This window comes from Pezoporus occidentalis, unplaced genomic scaffold (assembly GCF_034315485.1).
Source record: "Pezoporus occidentalis ecotype Australia unplaced genomic scaffold, CSIRO_AGI_Poc_V1 ctg1, whole genome shotgun sequence".
NCBI classification, from domain to species: Eukaryota; Metazoa; Chordata; class Aves; order Psittaciformes; family Psittacidae; genus Pezoporus; species Pezoporus occidentalis.
Genome location: NW_026912778.1, coordinates 16,015,761 through 16,039,795, shown reverse-complemented (window position 1 = coordinate 16,039,795; position 24,035 = coordinate 16,015,761). Strand labels below are relative to the sequence as shown.

The window sequence follows — 24,035 nt, the reverse complement described above, 5'->3', positions numbered from 1 at the left end:
TTGTTTTCTTTCTTAGCTAGTTACAAGGATATTGATTTTTTGTTTGATCTAAACAGCAATGTACCTAAAAGCGTAATTACAGATGTGTATCTACAAAAGCTTAATTAGTGTTTGTGTCTGGAATGAAGTAAGGAACTTGGCTGCAAAATCTCATGGATTCTTCTTTCTGTATCATTTTCCAGGTAGATCGGTTTCACCTTGTGACCAAAGTCATGCAAAGTGTTGTAGGGCCAGGAACTTCTTCAGCAGTAATGCTGCTAGAGAGCTAGCTATGAGCTCAGTTTTCCCCCTTGAAGAACTTTAGAGTATTAATAAAACCACTTGTTTTTGATACCTACTGATTCATAATACTCTGTTTCTAGCTTTCAGTTTCTGCAAATGTGTTGTAAACAGAATGATTTCATTACTCATTCAAAAGATAATGCTTTTTTGATGAAACATGGAAAAGATAAGATACAGCAGAAATTGAAAATCCAGGAGAAAATGTAAGAATATTTTCAACATAAATGCCTAATTACCACATGAATATGGCCAAGAAATCAGGATCAAGTTCAGTGTATCAAATTTGCCACATGATCTTTTGTCTCAAGTATTACTACTGGTTACTAACAAAGTAGAGAGTGTACTCTTTCTTCACACCTTGCCTGTGTGGGAGTGTAACACCTACCTACTGCAGTGCTGCAGCAGCAAATTACTCTGTAGCTTGCACATCTTATATTTTGGGATCAACGAGATCAAAACAGGCAATACAGCTTTGGAGATGACACACATTTCTTTTACTGCAGAAGTTACTGTCTAACCAAGGTCATTTTTTAAATGCTGCTTCTCTTTTGAAAGAGTTTTAAAGGCTTGTGAGGGAACAGGGCAGAAGGCTTAGAAATGGTGTGGTGGTTTTATGGAACAATTCTCCACCCAGATACACTATTTTTATGGCTCTTACCATCCATATGAGTTTGTTCTGGTGTGCAGTGATGGTTTTGTTTCATTCACAAAGTTTACATGAGAGCCAACATAATTTTCAGACATTGCCAAACAATGAGTGGCAAATCTTCTATGAATTACTGAATGATGGGACTGGGCTGGGCCAGAAATGCAGATGTTTTCAGCATGCTCCAATTAACTATAACCGTGTTTCCTGCAGAACTGTGTTTGCCATATTATGCATGGTAAATATTCAGAGCCATAGAACAATCACCTGCTTGGAAAGTTCCTTCTTGATCCTCACTGGCAAATTCAAAAGAGAATCTGTTTGAGGAAGCTGGTCTTGAAACTGAATTTCACATCACTCCAGGATACTAAACTCTGTGGATTTAACAAAGACACAATCTACATAACCCTTGCAAAGCAAGACTGACCAATATTCAGTCCTGGACCCTTTTCCTACAAATGGCATAACTGACCAAGAACCAGAAACATAGAATCATAAAACAGTTTGGTTTGAAAGGGACCTGTGCAGTTGTGTGTTACACTTGTGTACCTCACGGCAACCACAGTAGCAGGAGGGAGGTTCACCACTAAGAGGAAGCGAGTGGTAGTACTCCTTTTATTGCAGCCAACAATGATGCTTGTCTGAAGTGACTGTGGGAACATATCTGAGGTTACTGGTGACCTATTTACATTTAAAACTACTAGTTAGCTTTCTAGTTTTGAAGTGGCAGATAACACCAGTTTAGCCATTATCTCTGAAATGCATTTACTAGTTTACTACTTTGACTCTACAAAATATAAGGTTCAAGGCCAGGTTGGACAGGCCTTTGAGCAACCTCCTCTGGTGGAAGGTGCCTCTGCCCATGGCAGGGGGGTTGGAACTAAATGATCTTTGAGGTGCTTTCCAACTCTTAACGATTCTATGATTCATTAGCACATGGGAGATTGTTTTTTTTTATGATGAGTCACAGGAAAAATAACATTAATACTATATACAGTTTGATTACTCAAAATCTGAATCAGGAGCTTGGTTTCTTCGTGTCACTCGTAGTTTTGCTTATCTACAGCTTGTAACTAAACTATTTTCTCAATGATACACTTTTTGTTAGGAACAACTGATGCAACTGTCAGTATTCTAACATAGTGGACTGGGAAGATTATCCTTGACCCTGGAGAAAATTCTTGAACACCTGTCAAACAAACAGAACTGTTAGTGGATTCAGGGCCAAATCTTGATTTTGTATTGCTATACACGTTGTCTGTGGATCACCTTATCGGTGAAGAGAACCAAGAAGGTACTTAGCAGAGCAGGGAATTAAAGGAGTGTTGTGTACCCATGCTGGATAAAAGGAGGAAGAAAAGCATGGATTACAGCCCACCAGCTAATACTCTCCCTTTCCCATTCTGTTTAAGCAGAGTTTGTATGAAATGGAGAATTGAGACTCTTGGGGTAAATGACAGCCATCTATATGGATCTAATCCATCAAAGTACTGGTTTAATTTACATCAGTTTTCTTCCACAAAGTAAGCAAACAAAAAAAAAAGAAAAACAAACAAAAAAGAGTGAAACTAAAGCCCTTTTTTTTCCTTTTTTTATTTTTTCCAGCTTACCAAAGGAGCAAACCCAGTATTTGAGCTCATTTAGGTCAGAGCAGATGATCTGCATTAAAATTTTCTCATGTAATATGTGGTTTCATTGCATCGCTGCTTTTTGTATTGGTGGCTTCACAAGCAGGAATATTTTGCACTGGAAGTGTCATCATATTCACAATGCCCTTTTTTGGGTTTTCTTCTAAGTCAGTTTCTATTGCTCCAACTTCAGCTAGTTTCCATTCAAGCTCTGTAAAAATAACAATTTGTTCTGATAACTGCAATAAATTCTCACTTAAGAGAAAAGGACATTTATTAAAGACCAAGATCCATCTTAACAACACAAAAAAAAAGCCATCCTTGCAACAACCCAACTTTATCCCAGTAAAATATCTAACTGTGAAATTGCAATTTTATCAATATTTTTATCAGTTAACAGAATTACATGAGTTTTTTGATTTTCATAGATTTTTTTAAAACAAAAAAAATGTTTTCCACCTTTAAGCAGTGATCTTTAGATCTAATGATTACAAAGAATATAAAATATTCTGTAATGTGAACAATTTAAAAATATTTTTCATACCTTCTACTTTAAGATATATTCCTCCACACTGAGTTACTCCAATGAACCTGCTTTTTATTTCACCAGTTTTATATACAAGTAGTGTGGGTAAACAGCTGTCATGGTAATTCTGAATGCAGCTGTTCGCAGCAGCCTTGAGAAACTTGACTTCTGGAAACTTTCTGGCCAGTAGGCTGAGGTGTTTGTTAACCAGTAAACACATTGGGATGCTAGAAAAGAGTAAGAAATCACAATGATACTGCTGGTGTAAATGATCTGTAAAATAAAGTTATTAAAAATAAAGCTTTTGAAGAATAAATGACTTTTTCCTATAGTCTGCTTCTACTGTAAATTGTTACAAGGATTGCACCACAAATTTTATTTAGCTTCTAAGATCATTGTGATTTAAAGACCTGTCCAAATAAAAATATGTAATAGTAACAGTCTATAAAATAGGTCAGTAAAGCTACCAGACAATTGAGCATTGTGCCTCAAATTTTGTTCTCCACTATGATTTTTAAAGCTCATTTTGTCTGTTTATGGTAGAGTTTAAATTAGATTTTTTTATTTTTTTATTCTGTTATATACATTTTACTTTCATTTATTAGAGCTGGCTTTCAGTTTACCGTTTAATTGCTTCTTCATTCTTTTAGTAAAATCTAAGTAACATCAGGGAAACCTTTATGTAGTCACAGTAACCACCATAGGCCTGTTGATTACTTTCATAGCTACTGTTTACAGTACAACCACTATATAAGCCTCAGTTAAAAAAATGCAAACAACACAAACAAAACAAACAGAAAAACCTCAAACAAAAAAACTCCTCCACAATTACAAACAGTGGTGGGTTTTTTTGCTTCCCTTCATCCTGTTAACCTTTTAGAAGTTAGGATCTTTGCTGCAAGTGGCTGAAGTCAGAGAGGCTGGTTTACCCTATGTATCCTCGACGAGTTCCCGCAGTACCCTCTCGTGGCCAAAGGCAGGTGAAGCAGTTTTGTTACCGACCACTAGAGACTTCGGAGATCTCATATTCATTCCTAAGGAACTATGAGTTTTCTCACAGACTCGTATTTATGCAAGGGTAAAGTATAGGGTTGGTTCTCCAGTAAACAGAACCAACTAAAAGCAAGAAAAGCTGCTATTTTCTTTCATCAGATCTGTAAATTTACGTTACTGTAATTTGAACAATTTCACTCTCACTTGATTGACCTATTCCTCATGGAAATAATACTCAGTTCCTGACAGCTGAGAGGAATCAAAGAAGATTCTCCCCAACAGACTTAAAAAGAAGGAAAAAAGAGAGCCAGTCTGAATCTAAGCAATGCAGTCAACATTCCATACCAATTCTCAGTGCTTTTCAAAAATATCTAATGGAGTTGCTAACATATCCTGAACTGATCATGGAAACCCTCTGACATTTCTGCTGAATTCCATCACAGCTTCTCTTACCATTAGAGAATTTATTGGGGAATGATAAACAAATGAATTCCCTAGCTTTGCTCAGGTTTATAACTGAGAATTAGCCTATTGGGTTTTTGATTAATTCCAGTAAAAGGGGAAATAAGGTGGAATAATCGTATAGAGCGCTCCTTCTGAGAAAAGAACCTGCAAACGAACTTCCTTTAACACAGACTTCTTTTAACACACACAATGGACACTACTTTAGAATCATAGAATGGTTCAAGTTGGAAAGGACTTTGAGATCATCTAGGCAACGACCATGTCACCCAAGGCTCTGTCTAACCTTGCCTTCAACACTGCCAGGGATGGAGCATTTACCACTTCCCTACTTTCTCAGTGAAATTCAGGAATCTCAGTGAGGTGTAGTGCATAGTGATAAGCATATGCAGCAAGACAAATCTTTCATATAATTGAAGTAATTAACTCTCACAAAGTTAGTTGATAAGTCAAGGAGGTCCCATGCTCTACGATTCCATCATCTCAAAAAAAAATGCTGTTTCATTAGTCTACTGTATTTAATTTTTCTTGGTATTTTAATTATCAGTTCAATTCTCTATATTGAAGTATTAACGTCTTAAACAAGAATGGAATTACCTTGACCGATAAAGATGAATTATAACCCAAACATCTTCTGGAGCATTTGTCACTTCCTTTACATACTGCTCTCCACAAATTTCTCTTAGCTCCCCATACTTCTGCCTCCTCTGAAGACACTTCCATTCTTGCAAGCGTTGCTGCCTAATTAAAAAGTAATAATAACAACAATAAGCATCTTTGGAGCATTTAAAATGCATTTTAAAGTAATATCTACTGCATTTCTCTCAGTTACTTTAAAAAATGCTTTGAGTAACCCTTTAGCTCAAGGTCTTTGAATGTAACTTCAGAGCTGGGAAGGCTTCTATGCTAATCCTTATTCAATAAGAGAACATTAAAATACATTTTTTTTAGTTCATCAGTATTAGATTTGGAAAATCTGAGTAATAAACACATTGCACAAGGATATATCATTTGAGGCAAAGCAATTAAAATAATCCAGGTATTTTTTATTATTATTATGAATATATTATTAGTTTGAGGAAGAACTATTTACGATTTTAAAATAATTCACAAAAATTGGAATGTAAACCCAGTAGATGGCAGTCTTCATCCATAAAAATACTTGCAAGGTAGAAAAAAATGCCTGAGATTAACTGAACTAAAAGCAGCTATTAATTTTACTAACTGAAAGCCACCATAGAAATGCCTTTTCCAAAAAAAAGTTTAAAAAATATATATGCAATGTTATTATAATCTAGCAACAATGCTAACTTAGGTAAATGTTGAGTATACAACACTTCAAACATACAGTACCACAATATATCTTCCACTGAACTGAGGATGTAAAACAGCAGTTTCCACTGTGGCCCCTTCTGTTTGTTTTCTTTTAAATATCCATCTTTCACACTAAACAATTTTGTTCTAACAAAACAACAAAGTAAAATATGGTGTCACTGCTTCTCTTTGCCACAGGTAATCAGGAAGAAATAGTATAGCAAAGCTTTTCTGCTGTCAATGAAAGGCAGATATGTCAGTCAGCAGACATGACTGTTTAAAAGATTTTATTTTTCAAGAGCATGTACATGTATGACAGTGACACGTGCACTCTTAATCTGGAGAGAAGTATCTTACTATACCTGTACTTTTCAATAGCTTCCCTATCAGCCTCATCAAAATCATCTTCAGCTTCCTCTAATTCCTTCAGATTCATTCTTTCATATGGCTTCACTAGAAACAACAAACAAAAAATTAGTCACTTTTTGTTCCCCAAACTGTCTGCAAACATTTTTAATGTATGAAAAGTATTACATAGTTGTGGAGCTAATGGAAAGAAACAGATGTACTAATTTCAGAAGTTAGTCAACTTTGGCCTAACTCTGGGTAAGAGAGAGGAAAAGAAATTTATTTAAATACAGCCATGCAGGAAAAACCAGAAATACAGGAGTAGGTTACAATCACTTGTTCAGAATGTGAATCTTGCTGATACTGATCGGTTATTTTATGACACTATGAAAATCATTCATACATTACATGCCATGTTTGTCAGTAACTGTTATATTTGCGTTGTACGTTTAATTCAGAATCCATTTTAGAATTGCCAAGTGAAAATCATTAAAACAACAGTTGTTGTACAATGTTTAAGTTACTAGTAGCATTATTGAAAATATTTCTGCTTTTCAAATTTTGTTATAGTAATGGCATGTATTTTTAATTCTACGTGCCTTCTGCTTCTTTCTGCAAGCGTAAAACCGTTTCTTCAATTTCATCTTTCGGGTTTTGTTTTGGCGGAAGAATTCCAAATTGTCTGAGTATGTCATTCCATTCAGTATCTTCGTTTGGGTCCTGTTTTAATATAATGAAACAAAACTAAATCAATCTTGTGCACCTTTTTAAAATCAAAACCAGCCCTTTTTCATGTTGGCACTTATTAAGGATGTTACAAAAGGGAAACATTACTTAGAGGCTGCAATACCTTCATGGACAGTTCTCTATCATGGATTTTCATTTGTCATTTTTTATTTCTGAACAGAAAACAGCAAGAAAATAAGAGAGAAAGAAAACTAAAAATGTAAGCATAGATAAAATAATCAGTCTCCAAAATAGGAGCTAAAAATTGCTTAAAAGATGTATGGAAACTTATTTCAGAAACACAAAACTATACGCTGCTTACTTAAACACACTTAAAGAAATACAGTTTTATACAGGCAGGCTTTTTGTATCAGTATTGTGTTGCTATGAAGAATAAGGTATTAGAATCATAGACTCATAGAATCAGCTAGGTTGGAAAAGATCTTCAAGGTCACCAAGTCCAACCTTGTGGCAGTTTCTGTTAAACAGTTAAGATGAAGGGACTGCACGCTATTTATGCACAGGTCCTGGCAGCTGCCTTTGCTCCTCACCTTCTCCCTGCCCATCCTTTTCTCTCCAGTTGCCTCCATTGGGGTGATTGCCTCAGGCACCTGCCTCCCCTACCTACCAGCCGCCTCACCCATTGCCTTGATTGCCCGCCCCAACTCCCTCAGTCTCGGCTGCTGCGAGACCCTGACACCTTGGATCCGGGGTGACCCTCTGCGCCCACCTGCATGGCTGCCCCCGGGGCACTGCCTCAGCTCCTGGAGGCCGCTGGTCTGACTGGATGGCAGCGGCCGTTGGGGCAGGGCCACCCCTCCGCCCTCACTGGCTCTAACGGTGGTAGCCTGAGGCAGCAGTGGGCCCCAACTGTTTGGCCCTGCTGAGAAAACTGATCCTGTTCAAAGCAATTTCAGAAAAATTAAAGCACAAAACAAGCAGAAATGAACAAATCCTGAAGGCTCCCTGCTTTGCCTTTCAACCATGGCCTGCATGAGTGGAGGATGGTAGTTGTGTGGTGTAAGGCTTTTTGTGGCAGGCCACACATTAGTTAGAGTAGGGTTCATATGTAACTAGAGCCTCAGTTCGTACATAATAGCAGCAGTTTAACTAGAGGCATAGCAAACTGCAGAGTGAAAACAAGCAGGCAAGAGGAGGAACAGGGCTTCTTAAGCTGGTTTCCTCCTCTGAGGCCATCTGTTTTCCCAGGTACCTTCTGAAGTTCAGCTGCTCAACCGAGCTTGCAGAACCAGTAATGCTGAGGTCAATTTAATCCCTGACTAGCCAGTACAATGTTAAGAAAAACCCGATCGGCTTCTATACTAATAGATTAGTTACTTAATACATAATTACAACCTCAACATTGTATGTCAACATAACCCTGGTGTGAAAATAAACTCAAGAGAGAGCCGCTAGGAAGATTGTGAAACTAACTTGTGCTTTTGAGTACAGTTTCTCTAAGTCTACATCAAAACCAGTTGAGTTTTCAAGTGAATCCTAATTCTCGAGGAATGTAAATAACACAGTTAAGTCACCTTCTGAATGATAACCATACTGCACTGTGACTCAATAGCTAAAAAAAAAAATTGATGCCGTTGTATTCCAGTTGAACTGAAGTCATGATAGGTCTTCAAAACATGCGACTTGTTCAATTTCCTTTAGTTAAGGAAATAGAAATGATCACCAACATCATCGTGAAAACCGAACCACACCTTTTCTTTGTCTCGCCTAGATAAGCTGTGATTTTAAAGACTGCACAAATCACAATATATATATACAAAACATACAATACTCTCACATTGCAAACATTCTCATTAAAACAACTGAGTGCCTTTATTTAAAAGGGCAAATAAATGTGTGTAACAGTAGTGTTAAAGGCAATGTCTGTTGCATGCACACATTGATTTGACAGTTACATTACACACAGTTGTAGATATCACAACACTGGGAAGCAATAATTTCAATATGCTTTTAGTATAATCAAGAAAATAAAGACACATTTGAATCCTGAACAGAATCTGGTTTAAGAACATTTACATTCTAGTGACTGTACATTACTAACAAAAAATTTTTATAAGGAAAACAATATGTCCATGTACTCAGCATTCCTGCAGCATTAGTTCTAGGTCAGGAATCTAAAATCCTGAAAAAGAAGAAAAATCATTAGCTGTTGGTATAACACTAAATACCTAAATTATGATAGAGCCATAAAATGTGTTAGGAAGCAGAACATTATAATATTGGCATACTTTTTCAGTATCTCTCCAAATAGCTGAATGCTTTTAAATTAAATTCTCAGTTTCAGTGTGATTTTTCCTGTGTAAGATTACCCCCATGGTGTCAGTTTACTTCTCAGTATGTATTTGGTAGGCAGTCGAATCAGTTCTTCCTGGCATGTACTTATCATTGACTTAGTTTCAGTGTGATTTTTCCTGTGTAAGATCACCCCCACGGTGTCAGTTTACTTCTCAATATGTATTTGGTAGTAGTCAGATCAGTTCTTCCTGGCATATACTTATCATCATTGCAAAATTTTTAAACTGTTTTCAAATCTGGGATATTTTCCATTTATTGCTGCCTGAAACACCTGTGTTCTCTGTCCTAGGAACTGAGTACCTACAGCTTCTATTTATGTCATCCAAAGATATGTTAATTTAACACATCTGGGAGATGTTTGTCTGTGGAAATCTAAGTTGGCTCCACAATCAAAGGCTCTCTGAGACTGCTTCTCAACACAAATATTGTGGCCTATTTGTATAAAAATAAACTTATTTAAATGTAGATCATGCTTAAGAATATTAAATAAATACCTCCTTAGCGAAAATCCACTGATCTCCTTCCATTGCGTGGCTGAAAGAAAAATATTCAGTAAGTGCTCTGCTAAACTGAATGGATTCAGTAACAAAGCCCCAAACAACTTAGTGTGTATAGAAACTGGTAAACTTCTCAGTTCTGTCAACATGAGCATCGTTAAATATAAACCTGAGACCAGTTATTGTTTAATATGTATCCTCCTCTGGAGGAGAATTAGACAGTAAAATTATCTGTGTATAGACTGAAGAATGAATTATGACCATCTTGTATGATTTTATAAGGGGGAGAAAGCCACAAGAAGGCACTCTAAGAGACCATTTTCCTTCCTTCTTTTTTCATTTTCTTAAAATGTGTTTTCAGATTGTTGTTATTGCATTATAAGTGTTTATTGCAATTAACAAACAAATATATGTCACTCTCAATGATTTTATTTTTAGACTGTGTTCATTAACATAGGCAAAGAGTTTCTCCCTTTTCACCATGGTCATTCTCAGAAATATTTTCCACTGCTGAGGGACTAGATACAATTTCTACTAAAGCTGCTAAAAAAATGCCTTTCTGAGCTCAATGAGGATTTACTTTTTAGTCTGACATCGTGAGTGCCTCGGTGACAACTTTGGCCTGTCATAAGAACTGTAAAAGTCCAAGCCCGATACATAAAAAAATGTAACTATACAAACTTGCCCTCTTTTCATTAGAATCATAGAATCATTTAGGTTGGAAAAGACCTTTAGGATCACTAAGTCCAATCTTAGCCACTTCTTTAAATAAAGCCATTAGCCACCTTCTTATTTAAATAGAAAAAAGCATTAACCAAATTTAGGGGAGTTATTATTAACTCTACTTTGCCATTTTTACCTTACTCAATATTTCTAAAATGGAGTAAAAGGGCTCTATGGCATAAAAGATGAACAGGTAGTTTCATACTCTTGAGAATTTTGTATCTAGCTTCTAACCATACTGGCCAAAACACAAGGAAAAAGGGAGAGGCAGGCCCAGTAGCTCTCTTGATTGTGTAAGCATGGCATTGTATTTATATCACATGCAAATGTACCATATTGAACAAACCTTTAGAGAGATTGTCCAATATGCTGTATTTTCTAGAACTTTCTCTGAGAATTATATACATAATGACCAATGACTTATTAAGGTATAGCATGGTATTGTGTATACATGAATATTAAGGTATGTACAAAAAATTCCTGCTATGCCTTTATTTTAATCCAAGAAAATGTCTCGAGCAGATCTTAGGTTGTCCTGTATGGTGGGATGCTCTAACTGAACAGAATTCCCTCAGTCACAGTAACTCTTACTATAATTTGTTGGTTTCTCTACATTTTGGTTTGTAATACTTAGCACAAAATTCAAAGAAAAAAAGTCAAACAAACCATACCCTGTAAAAAAAGTATCCTCTGCTTTGAAACCCTCCAGGTCCATGAAGTTCTTCCTGGAAAAAAATTATTTTAAATCATGTCTACACTTGTAAATTAATACATATAGAGTGGTTATTTATGTACATACTTAAAGTATTTCTTCAGTAGTTTTATACAGTCTTGCCCCTTAAGGCACGCTTTATGTGTATTGTTTCATTTCAGTAACATGTTGTCATGTAGAAATAGTAAAGATCATATGAATGAGAGCCAGATTCCACCTCAAGTTTTGACTTGGTTCATACTGCTTTTGAATGTACTAGCAACAATGAGCAGCCTTTGCCTTTGACTTCCCAGGTTTCATTACCCAGACACAACCAGAGTGCCTTCAGGGGAGAGGAGTGTCTATGGACAAAATGGAGCTGGTCTTCAAGCCTCGCAGAAGGACGACATTACAAAGCTTAAATATCAGAAATACTTGGGCTCTTCCTAAGAATGAGATCCCAGACTGTTCCCAGAGGTGTGTCAGGATCATGCTTTGAATTTTAACTTCAGTTCACCAGGTATACCACAATACTCAGGTTCTTTGCTGTACATAAAACATCTGTATGATTTTTACTTATATTGTCCATGTCATTCTAGCCTTATCTGGCTCTGAAATACCCATCTCAGATCCATTCAGTATTATAGGGCTTTTTGTATTTCAAAAGGATAAAAATTTGTCTGTTGAGTCTTGTACATTGCCATTGGAGTGTCTTATGGCATGTCTATTTCAGTATTTTTCTACTTTTTCTATTCAATGTGTGAACAAAAATAAAAACAAGCAAAGAATAGGCAGCCTTTGCAAGTTAAGGAAATTGATCTAGAACATAAAAGGAATCAAGAGTACAGTTGCTAACATGGATTTGTGATTTATGCTAATATGTCATTCTCTGCTTATAGACAGATAGAAATTTACTTAGTTTTGTTTGATTTCATGTCAGAAGGTTAGTATTAGAAAACAACTGAAGACAAAATCTGTCTTCATTGTAACACCTGCCTTCTAATCTTCCAAGGGATATTAAAAATAATTGTAATGTATATGCATGTATATGTATACAGAAACATACATATTTGTGAAGAAGTATGGTTATTTAAAGCTCTAATTTAATGCCTGCCTTCTGGAAGTTCAGTGTCTTAGGCTGACTTGCCAACAAAATGTGTCTTAATCTGCACCTTAAATTAAACAGTAAAATTGCCTATAAATTAGTTGGAAATTATTAGAGCTATAGGCCACAAATAATATATATTTAAGGAGTAGATAGTATTTGAATTCCAAACAGAAAGGGAGAGAGGGGAGGTATAGAAGAACCCCCTAGAAAATATAACTTCAGTGCAATATATTTGCTTATATAAAATTTGAAAGTCTTTTTCTTTTTATAAAATGACTAACAAATCCATTTTGACACATAGGCTCTGCGTTCTGCCACTTATCTATGTTATGGGTATGTTTCTTCAGCAGTTTTTGGTTTAAAATGTTAAATATCAGGAGGATTATTTTTCACTAGTTAAAGAATAGAAAACCCTCATGTTTCTAATGAAAATATAACAGTTATATTAAATAATGAAAATAAAAAGTTAGGAGCAGAAAGGTCTACAAGGACATTTTTAGAAGAGGTAATGAATCACAAAGTGTGAGAATGCAAGTATACAGAGTTTAAGATTACATACGTCTAGTTTGTATCTCTTCAGTCTTCTCTCATTAAGCTGGGGAACGAGTTGGAGTAAAGGATGCAGGACAGAAGACTGAGAGGACATGAACACAGATACACGAGCAACAGTGAAATTCAGACCTTATGATGCAAAAGAAGTCTCTTTACGTAGTATTGGCTCATGGACCAAACATGCACCAAAAAAAAAAAAAAAGGACTGAAGATGTTAATTGAGAAACTTATCTTTTTAACATTCTGACTTGACAACAAACAGGTACAAGCATTTATATTTACATTACGAATGTGACTAAGAATGATGGAGGGAAAAGCTGTGTCCTCACCTTTACTCATTACAAGTTCAGAACTGCTTACAGACTTCTTGCCCAGCCAATTGCAATTATTCAGAGTATGATCAGCCTCTGTGAGTACAGAGAATATTTCCATACAGTACTCCTGCTAACAATTCTACAATTATCTACAATGGAATTTAGCAGCTCCAATCTCCAATGTACTGAAAGGTTAATTTTACTTCAAAATAACTTAAATTGCAGCACAAAAAAAAAATGGGTTTCTTTTTCTGCTAGAAAACAATGTGCAGAAGGGATCCATTCTCAAGTAAAATTTGTAACCATGGCACTGGTCACTTTACCTAAAAGACAAGCTCCAATTTCCTTGTTTTCTACAAGCCTTGCAGACAGCCTGGTTAAGCACAGTGGCATGGTGTGCAGCCTAAGTGCCCCCTGAAAGAACACAACCATGCAGGCTTGTGGGGAGAGGTCCACACTGAGAAATAAAGCAGAAAAACCTATTTTCTATTAACTATTTTAAAACTTCAACTAATGTAAATGTAACTTTAAAAATAATGATTTTTTATACAATACTTCTCAGAAAATACAACAGAGAATGACATGGAATAACTAGAGTTAACAAAGTATTAATGTACTTAATAGCTAAAATGAACTTGCCTACTTGGAGCAAATTTTTTGCTGTTTGCCTGAGGTAGGCAATGTGGCATCATAACATCTACAAAAGGTGAAGTTTGACATGAGAGGAGGAGTTAAAGGGCATCCCAGGTGGCCACTCAGGCTCTGTCTTGCAGTCAGTGGAAAGAGGCTAATAAAGCCAAGAAATAGTGGATCTCACCCAAGTTAGTATCTCTGGGAACTGGGCTAGAAAACCAAACAGCTAAACCATAAGTGAGAAAACAGTAATCTCTGGGGGCAGGCATGGGCAGAGGTATCCAGGATGGAGATGAAGGGCGATGCAGTAACCTCTTAAGCAGGAGCAGCAGCAGGAACAGCTCATTTCACTGTGCCCTAATTAGCATTAAAACCTCCAGAGCTTCTACCAAGAAAGCACTGTCCACAGTATCAACGATACCAGTTTCTGGGAAATACACTACATATTTCTGAAGAAACATAAAGAACAAGGCAAAAATGGACATTAACGTATAAGACTGATTGTTAAGAAATGAAAAAAACATGAAAATGTTTTAACTTTCTCAAAATCCTATGGTGCACAGAAAAAACACATAGAGGCACAGAAATAACAGATTACGTTTGCACTTTAAAAGCAAGAATGAATCACATGTTGGTTTATGAGAATATTTTTATAGCAACAATACTAGGCTATTTTTAAAATCATATTTTTCATTTAAAATACTATTCAAAGTTTGAGTGAGACTTAAATACTATTTTGCCTGGTACATATGTATGACACGCCAAAACCCCATACAATTTCATTAGTAAAAAAAAGAAAAGCTTTGTGAGTTTTCTTAATATTTATGGTCATGTTCTCAGCTTCCATAGAACTGGATTGTTTCACTGAAAATGTTATGTTCCAGCACCAGAAAAAAGCATTTGATCTTATTCTTAAATGTTGAAGCTACAAGATTAAGATGCAGTTGGGATTCCGTGAATGTATGGATGTTTTTCACACCTGTACAGTATTGATGATTTCCTCCTATGTTATTAAAGCCCACTTTATGTCTCGAACATGAAACTCACAATTCTGAGCTTGATATACAGTTGGAGAGACTACTACAAAAAGGAACATTACCCTGGTTTTATGTACAATACACATATACTCACAGGAGGTTCTATGCCACTTACCATGATGTCTGAGTTGCCTGAGTCATGAGTCTTAGAATAATGAAATAAGAACTGTTCAAAAAAATTAGAAGTGGGGATTTACTACAAAACAGGTCAAGGGTGTTATCATTTTCTTGACAATGTTAGTGTGAGTATATACATTGAAGTCTTACCCTTTTGGTGTTGTCTTTTTCATCTAAGCCCTGTGGGAATAAGAATCAGTAGAGAGGCTTTCATTTGTTGGGAAAAAAAAAAAAAAAAAAAAAAAAAAAAAAAAAAAAAAAAAAAAAAAAAAAAAAAAAAAAAAAAGAAAAAAAAAAAAAAAAAAAAAAAAGAAAAAAAAAAAGCAATGGACAATTTTGACTGTATTATAAACTTTTCAGTACTGGGTTGGAAGATCATCCTTCCTTGGCAGATATATTACATGTCTTTGCTTATCAATGTAACTACTCTTTTCAAACTCTGTAGAGAGCATTGATTACTCTCTCCTAGAACAGCAGATGGGTTTAGCAAATGCTCATTTGTATATCCCTAGACACTCCTAGGTACATTTCTTTCTCCATTGAGAGCTCATAATTTTTATAATCTAGAGAAAACAAAAACACCTAAAACCTTGTATGTGACCTGGAGATTACTTTCCAAACATTGGAGTCTCCCTGCTATCTTTAATATCTGTTGGATTAGGACACATAGCATTTCAGAGTAAGAATTGACAGTATTACTTCCAGCACTGAGTGACACTTCAGATACTTGGTCCTCAGAATTAGTTGTATGAATCAAGCTTCATAAATGCTAAGTAGACTTTCGTGTGTGTTACCTGTGGTTTCTGGAGAAATCCCATGATCAAGAAACAAAGTTCTTCCAGTGTACTGGACACCTAATGCAAAGAAAATGTGAACTCAAGTATCACACTTCCAATCCTACTGCATATAACAAAGTATCAGAATAATGAAGTAACCTCTGTCTGACTTACCTGATGCTGGGAATCTGGGGACAGGTAGGCAGAGCATGCATCTTCTATCTGTAAAAGTTCACACAGTCCTTCTTTAGGAAGTCAGATTAATAAAAACAAATGAGGTATGTATATTTTCAGAAACAGTTCAGGGCAGCTAAAGGCGTGGCAAGCTTGTCCACTGTAAGGAATCCTTATGAGGCACATTCATTAAATATTTTGCATTCAAGGGGCAAAAAAGGCCCTACCCACATTAAAAAAAAAAAAAAAAAAAAGTGCACTTGCTTGATCTGAACAAACACCTACTTGTTCTTTTTAATCTTACCTACCTCATGCACCTGTTATTTTTAACCTTCTCAGACTAAGCCATATTTTAAATTATGATTTTAAGTGTTTGGGGTCTGGACTATGTACTCAAATCTTTTCTGTGGTATCTCTGAATTATACAAAACTGCAAAGAAAATTACAAAACTAAAGCAAGTGATTAAACGAGCAGTCTGAAAATGCAAGTCTTCCAATCAGATTCCAGCATCCCTGCAGGTGTATGATGCACACATCTCTTGAATGATTAGGTGTGCCAGTACATCTTATGTATGCCAGTCAATTTGTGTGAGTCACCAAGCAGGTGATATCTGAGGTTTGCACTGATTTCCCTTGCAAATGAGGACCCTTACAATATTGTGTTTAAAAGGTGTGGTTCCCAAATCACAGTACTAGTAAGAGAGATTCAATATATTTCAAGGGATCTAAACTCAGAGAGCACAGTGGAAGAAGCTGTTGCTGATGAGTTTAGACAAAACAGAATGTGACACACCTAGACAAAAAACCTAAATCAAATAAATGCACAAACCAAACAAAATGCCCCAACTCCCATTTCATCTGGATCAAAACAAATGTTCCTTTAGCTCTACATCCTGTCTCAAAAAATGGCCAAATGTCAACACCCAGGGAAGAGCCTAAGAAAAGATCAGTGTCTGAGTAAACCCCATGCTATCCAGCCATTAGCAATCTGCAGTGCAAGCACTTTGAGTTGAAACTAGGTCTTTTTAATAAAGCTCAGTGAATTTCTGTGCTGTGAATGTGACCAATCTCTCCCTGAACCACTGTGAGCTTTCAGCATCTACAACGCACTGTGGCCAGGTTTTCCTAAACACTGCATGAAATAACCACTTGCTTGTCTTGGTCAGTCTTTTCAAAGTTACCTTCATTCAGTGTTATCATGATCTCACCTTGGAAGAGTAGTGAATAAGCAATTCCTACCCATCCTCTCCCTTCTGTTCATAACCTTGTATAGACAAACAATCACATCCTCCTTCTGTTGTCTCTTTTCCAGGATGAAAGGATCTCATAATATTGAATCATTTTTAGTGGAGTTATTACTTGAGAAAGGAGAAGAACTGGACTAAAGGGTATTTGAATTCATGGAAGTAATAGTACCAATGCTGAGGAAAACAAGCTTCCAGTACTCCAACTAAAGTTGCACAGTTTAATAATAATGAAAAAAAAAAAAAAAAAAAGAGGTTTAACTTTTCATTTTGTAACCTTAAAACTGTATCAACAACAACCTCAATTGCTATGTGCTATTTTTTCCCATTAAATATTTGATACTGTTAGTCCAGATGCCAAAAACCTTTGCCAATCATCTTGTTCACAGACTGCATAAAAAAATGTGGGGGTTGTAAAATACAAAGTAGGCACTGCACTGAGTCTTATGACTTTGTTATAGGTAAAAAGCCATAAACATCACTCTTTAGCAATCAAAACATTAAATGAAAAAAAACCAGTAAACAAGTAGTGCATATCTGAGTAGTTCAAGACAAGAGATGATTCATTTCTCTAGAGGCAATCTGCAAGAAAGCATTAGCAGACATAGTGGGAAAGCTAATAGCTCACAGAATTCCCCTTTCAAGTAGTTTTTGCTGGTAACACATCCTCCCTGTTCTCTTTTCTCTTCATCCTGTATTTGTCTCTGGGTATATTAGTTCAGCTTCGTTACTTTTGGAGTAAGAAAATGTGGAGGGAGAAATCAGCAGTAAAGGAGACAAATGATATGAATGAATGAATAAACTGAAATAATTTTGGAAGCCTACATTAAAAAAATTGCTGCTTCTTCTTGGTTAGGAATTTTCATTTGTTTGGGGTTTATTGGATTATCTGTTTGGTTTGTAGTTGGAGTTAGCTCTTAAGAGAACTACCATAATTCTGTAGGAGGGCAAGCCGAAGACTGCTTCATGTTCAACACAATGCAAGGCAAAAGCTGCATGGACAAAACAAGGGCTGAGGAAAAGCCACCATTTCTGTTAATTCCTTACAAAATATATAAAAATGTAATCATTTTTATGGACCTTGTTGCTTCTTTGTAATTTTCTCTCCCAAAATGTTTCTTTCAGAAACATGGCCTGAGGAGCATGTGAATTGTTTGGGGTTGGTTAAATAACAAAGAAACAAAACAATATGAGAGACAAGTAAAGGAACACAATACTTAGTTACAAAGTTCCCATATTTATAAACTCTGAGTCATTCCTGGAAAAAAAAAAATAGGTTCATTTAGAGGCAGGGTTTCTCTGGGATGGTCCACTAGTAAAGTAACAAACAGAGAATAACCAACTTTCACTCCTAGAAACTCTGGTGAACTGGTATGTTTCCATAATCAGGTTAATTTAGGGTATATAGCTATGCATCTAATTCTCTTTCCTTACAGCCTCTCCAGTCTTTCATTATTCTTGCTATAATAGTTAATTTTATATTGCTCATATTATGTAATTTGACACAGAATTTAGAATTTAATGCATACATTTTCATTCACTGAAATCAGCAGGAACTTTGCCTTGTTTCCAGGCACCATCAGGACAAATCCTGTGTTACAACTAGTAAATCTTGTCAATAAATGCAGAAATGTATGAGACAGCATTTTTAACCTGGAATGTATGTAACTCATTTACAAAAAAAACCCCTTTAGCGGTCAGGATCTTACTTCCTAAGAGACCAGTTTTTCCCAGAAGATAAATATCACCAATGCTTGTTCAAGTGCCAGTCAAGAAATGCATTCATTTTTGAGTCAATACCTCCAGCATGAACTAAGGGGAGCTTCAGGACAGTAAGTGAAGTGTCTCCTGCAACGGCCACAATTGGAAGATATTTACTCTCTGCATCTGTAACCCTGGTGAGTCACTTGCTTTTCAATGTTACCAGGAGCTACAAAATTAAATGTCAACAGAATACTTGAAGGTTACATCAATGCCAGGACACGTGAACTGAAAGCTAAACCCTCTCTACATGTTATACCCTGAATGCTCCATCAGTTCCAAAAGGGCAGGGAAGAGCCCATGTTAACACACATGTCACATTCTAGGGTCAAAACAAATGTTCATTTCAAAGATGAGAATGGAAGTCATGACAGCAACTGTAGCAAAATGCTAAGGGGGCTAAATGACACAGTATATTATCCTTTATCTAGTAAACTGAGAGGCTAAGATAGGATAAAATAGGGTGTCCCAGCCCTGTGTGCAGTACAGAAGCAGCAAGAGGTAAGACTGAATGAGTTGACACAATTCCTGTGTACCATGTACAGACTATAAAACCACTGAATGGGACACTTGTGTTGCTTCCAGGGATGGCGACTGCCTGATCATCAACAGTTGAATCACAGCTGTTACCAAACGTAGCTTTCCATTGAGCCAAGACAGTCTTTTGCCAGAATAACATCTCAACACCCAGCCTCAACATCCTCCTGGAACAATTGTTCAGAAAAATCTGAGAAATAAGATGTTCTGCCTCTTCACTGATGTCAGGACAGGAGATACACAGGAGAAGCAGGGCTGGGAAAAAGCAGCACCTGAACTCTGTGCAAGAGAAATACTGGAGGGTGAGGTAGCAAGGATGGGCATAGAAAAAAGTGGGAGTACCCCCATAGCAGACGATGCTTACCTCTTTCCACAGCTGCAAATCGTCATCTGCATTAAGTGCTTGGGATGGCATTGGTGCACCTAGAAACACAAATCATGCTTAGCAGTGCTGTACAGCAAAGGTCATTTGCTTAAGTATCTCATGTCAGTGATTTAAATAAAAACTCTGAATGCAATATGATACCTCACACACTTACTAAATGTGAAATCTGAGAGCTGCATTGTGAGGTTTGTCCAGTAGTTTCTGCCTGCTCTACATTAGCAACACAGCAGGAGGTTTCTTCACAGGTTCACAGCAGATACAGGTGCTCACACCTTTTAGCAGTAAACAGTGTGGAAGTTACTCAGGTTTCACTGAGGGTCAAGCTAGCATTAGCCATTCTCAGTGATAAGTAGCAGGCAAGAAAATTTGCATGGCAATTCTTGAACGCTAAGATCTGCTCAGGAAAACACAATCCAGCATCTACAAAACACAATCCCGCATCTACAACCTTGGACGTTCTGAGATCTCAGCTCACCTCAACACACACACTGGAAGTTGAGAAGCTGGATTCTACCTCTTGCTTTCTTGTGTGTTATAATTAAAGAATTAAACATGAGCTATGTAATGTACACTTGCATATGAATAATGCTTGTGACAAACATGATGGTTTTGAGAAAGTGATAGACAGCTCATACGTAACTGGCTTTGTTTTCTGTTTGGTGTATGTGATGTGGAAAACCTCAGTCCCTTAGAAGATTAAATGTGTGATTAATCGATTAATCCTGCAGTGATGCCATGCTTGGCTTAGGGGCAGCTCCTTTCTCCAGCTCTGCCACTTAGGCTGCAGACCTAGAAGTCGCTGTCTCTGGTTCACTTCCAATTCAGCACCCAGAATATCCACCTTTCCACATTGTTATTCTATCTGGTAGTCTAACAGCAATGTGTGATTCCATAAAACACAGAAATGAGCATCACTGCATTGAGATTACACTAAACATCCTACAAGTGTATCAGTGAGGGGATGTGTTGCAACTCACCTGTGAGGGAGACTGGTGCTGGAGAGGGATGGTGCTTTATCTGTACAGTCCTAGCACTGCAAGAAACCCTACAAAGTAAAATAACTCATCTCCCTTCCCAAAGTTGCTGCCCATGAGCCATGCCTAACCGATTTATACACTGACCTCAAATTAATAGGGATTTTATAACCTCCCAGACAGCCTATAATGAACTGTGGTCACATGTTTTTCACAGAATTGAACCAAAAGAAACAAAAAGAGGGGAAGGTAGACTGAGCTAGTATGGCTGCACGAGCAGGGTATGAATGCCCGTCATCTCCATTTGTTTTACATGGACCACTAATAACAATAACTACAACACTATCTAGTTCTAGGCATGAAGGTGTGGATTTCAAAACCACATTTTGGTACTGACACAGACTTAAGGTGATTAATTAGTCTGGAAGTTTGCTTTACCCAGAGAAGAATTAGAGGGATTCTTAATCTTATGCTGTAGAAGTGGGATATGCTTCAAATCTGAGATGTTCACATAACAAGAAAATGGTTTTCCAGTGAAAAGTTTGCTTTTCTCGATGTTTATTTTAAAGGAAAAAAAAAAAACAACAAATAAATCCAAGGTGTTATAATTCTCTTTCTTTGTTTTCTAGTCTTAAATTAGTGTATTCAAATTGGAGTATTGCCTGGGACTGGCATCCTGGTTGTGAAGAGCAGAACTGGGCAACACTTCAAATTAACACACCTTCCCACTTAAACCTTTACCTGACTGCCTCTGCGCACTGTTGCTGCTATTGCCTGGTTCCCAAGGCTTTCCAGGGGGAGCAGAAGAAATCCAATAACCTATGACGCTTAGGGCAGCTGGTAAGAAAGCCTGACTATTACCACTTGCTTTTTTTGTTGTGTTTTTTTTTTTTTTTTACCTGGAGCATAAACTTTTGGACAGAGGAGATGCAATTATTCCACCAGCCGCTAAGTTTCCTTAGCCCTTCTCCACTTACTCACAAACCTCTTACTTCATGTGCAGTCCTATCTGTTTTGTGCTCACTCCTAGGACTACATGTCCCTCCATCACCCCATCCAGGACAGTGCTGCAGTCCCTACAGAATATCCTTCATTTACACACATACACAACAGCACACACAAGGATACATTTAGTTAACACTTAGTTATTTTGTAATACACACAAAATAACCATAGGAAGAGAAGAAAAAGGAAAAAAAAAAAAAGAAAAAGAACTAATGCTATTGAGGAAAGCAATCCCATTCAAAAGACACCTGGAGGAGGAAATCCTAGAAAACTGACACAGTCCATGACACATTTGTTCTCTTATCTTCCAACTCTTCCAACTTCTAAAAACTCAGCTTCTTCCAAGTCAGCAGAACAGAAGATGCACAGTTTGAGTGGCTTTTCAACCTGAGATTCACTTCTTGCACCTTCTCTTCTCTCTACTGCTTACCTTACACAAACTCCTGGCAATCATTTCTATAATATCAGTGATGAAATATTGTGTGCTGTTGCCTTTCCTTGCTCTCCTTTTCCTTCCCTTCCCTCACATCTTCAGAATTTATTCTTAACAGAATGCTTTGAGCAACCTGGTCTAGTGTGAGGTGTCCCTGCCCATGGCAGGGGTTTGGAACTGCATGAGCTTTAAGGTCCCTTCCAACCCAAACACCTCTGTGATTCTATATTTTATTTAGATTTCTTTGATTCTTGATATTAAAGAGAAGAAAAAAACAAAAACAAACAAGCAAATCTGAACAAAAGCTCCTGGTGAAAGCAACTCACACGCATACAACAGAAACAAAACAGAACTACTCCTTGCATGGCAATTTATTTTGTAATGCTGCTTCACAGGGTGTAAGTAGGTAATCTATCTGGAGTGGGAAAACAATAGAAAAGAGAGCATGTTTTGCTAAAAAGCCCATTAGTGGTGCTCATTTCACAAGCACTCCCTGCTACAAAACAGCAGCTTTCAGATGTAAGACAACATTTCAAATTAAATCAAGATAATCAAGCGCTAAAGCACCTCAGCCTAAAGCACCTCAGCAGCTCTGTCCTTGCCCACTTAACCCCACCACCAGGGATTCCTCATGAAATAATTATTGCTTCAAGCTGGACTAGGTGGCTTCCAGAAGATGCTAAATATTCCTACAATTGTGATACATCTCGTTTTTCTTAGCTTTTTAATCAGAATAAATCATATTTGAAATGAAAGCACTATTGACAAAAGCGACTTCCCCAAGTTGCTGGGGTGAAGATTTGCCGGGACAGGGTAATCCTACCGGCATACATGAAGAACCACCCTCCGAAACCGTGCCCAGCCGCTGCCGCCTCCTGCGCATCCCGGCCTGCCCCCCAGCCCCGCAGCCGACCCCAGCGCGGGAGGTGGCGGCTCGCAGGCACGGCCGGCAGGCTGCTGGGTCACCCCCCCAAAACCATTTGCAGAGCTGGCAGTGCAGGAAGCGGTTGCGAGGAGGGTGCTCCTCACCTTTGCAAGCAGACATCGAGACGGCGAGGAGGAGGAGGAGCAGCGGTGCGCCGTCCCCTGTCTTCCTCAGGCCACTCCGAGAGAGGGCTGCGGGCGGCTGGTAATGGTGGTGGAGATGTCCCATTACTTGTGTGGTGCGTGTCCCTGCCACTGCCTCCCTGCGAGCCGCTTCTCTGGGCATAGTCTCGCTCCCGGCCAGTTTTTAAACCTCCTTACACGTGGACGAGCATCAGCCTTACTCACAAGCTGCGCGTCAGCAGCGCTGCCAGCCCTGCCCGCTGCCCTGCCCTAGCCGCCCGCCTGCGAGCCTGCCCACCTCCCCGCCGGTCCTGCCCGCTGCCCTGCCTGCCTTCTCCTCCGAGGCCGGACCAGCCACCTCCTCCGTCCGGCCGCTTGAGACTCAGCCCTGCTCCTGCCCCCTCCGCGGGGCGCAGATCCACCTGCAAACCTTGCTGGGGCGGTGGGTGCCGCCGCTTGGGATGGAGGTGAGGGGCTTGGCAGGCTCCAGGCCAGTTCTCAAACCCCTTTCTAAGAAAAATCTATGTTTGAAAACACACGCGTAGAGCACCCTGAGCCCTGAAAGCAGCAATGATGGCTGGCACAAGAGGTGCTGCTTCTCTCCTGCTGTGCTCCGTGGTTCAGTGATGAAATGCCAGTGGCAGAGGGGAGCGTTCAGGCACTGTCCCAGCCCAGTATGGAGGGGAGAAGAGGCATGATTTAAAATGGGGATATGTCACACATATTTCCCCCAACTAGTTGAAGCTGGCAGTAAAAACTCAAGGAGCTTGCATGTGGGAGAAGACA

General features: G+C 38.0%; 2 protein-coding genes across 4 annotated transcripts; both read right to left on the bottom strand.

Annotated features, from left to right (window-relative positions):
- Positions 1-2,588: 2,588 nt before the first annotated feature.
- On the bottom strand, positions 2,589-7,821 carry PDCL2 (phosducin like 2). Its single transcript, XM_062603314.1, has 6 exons — positions 7,656-7,821; positions 6,799-6,919; positions 6,214-6,304; positions 5,135-5,278; positions 3,101-3,309; positions 2,589-2,767 (listed from the first exon to the last, which is right to left on the bottom strand). Exons 1-6 carry the CDS (start codon positions 7,659-7,661, stop codon positions 2,604-2,606), a joined length of 735 nt encoding a protein of 244 aa, XP_062459298.1. The 5' UTR covers positions 7,662-7,821; the 3' UTR covers positions 2,589-2,603.
- A 1,049-nt stretch (positions 7,822-8,870) lies between these two features.
- On the bottom strand, positions 8,871-23,495 carry NMU (neuromedin U). 3 transcript variants are annotated; one of them, XM_062633476.1, is made up of 10 exons: positions 23,232-23,495; positions 19,770-19,828; positions 15,864-15,911; positions 15,708-15,767; positions 15,064-15,093; positions 14,912-14,962; positions 12,820-12,894; positions 11,133-11,186; positions 9,736-9,775; positions 8,871-9,068 (listed from the first exon to the last, which is right to left on the bottom strand). In XM_062633476.1, the coding sequence occupies exons 1-9, from the start codon at positions 23,410-23,412 to the stop codon at positions 9,740-9,742; spliced, it is 594 nt and encodes a 197-aa protein (XP_062489460.1). In that variant the 5' UTR covers positions 23,413-23,495; the 3' UTR covers positions 8,871-9,068; positions 9,736-9,739. The 3 variants fall into 3 exon arrangements, with proteins under 3 accessions (XP_062489460.1, XP_062491069.1, XP_062490267.1); XM_062635085.1 differs by lacking the exon at positions 12,820-12,894; XM_062634283.1 differs by lacking the exon at positions 14,912-14,962.
- Between the last annotated feature and the right edge of the window lie 540 nt (positions 23,496-24,035).

Bases quoted from the DNA above. Each gene is read 5' to 3' on its own strand.
- PDCL2 (XM_062603314.1), bottom strand. The intron at 3,310-5,134 runs GTAATTCCATTC...ACTCTTTTCTAG, and splicing joins ATTCATCTTTATCGGTCAAG to CATCCCAATGTGTTTACTGG. The intron at 2,768-3,100 runs GTATGAAAAATA...TTATTTTTACAG, and splicing joins AATATATCTTAAAGTAGAAG to AGCTTGAATGGAAACTAGCT.
- NMU (XM_062633476.1), bottom strand. From the start codon at position 23,412: ATGCCCAGAGAAGCGGCTCGCAGGGAGGCAGTGGCAGGGACACGCACC. The intron at 12,895-14,911 runs GTAAGTGGCATA...ATGTCCTCTCAG, and splicing joins CAGGCAACTCAGACATCATG to TCTTCTGTCCTGCATCCTTT. The intron at 9,776-11,132 runs GTATGGTTTGTT...TTTTTCTTTCAG, and splicing joins GAGGATACTTTTTTTACAGG to CCACGCAATGGAAGGAGATC.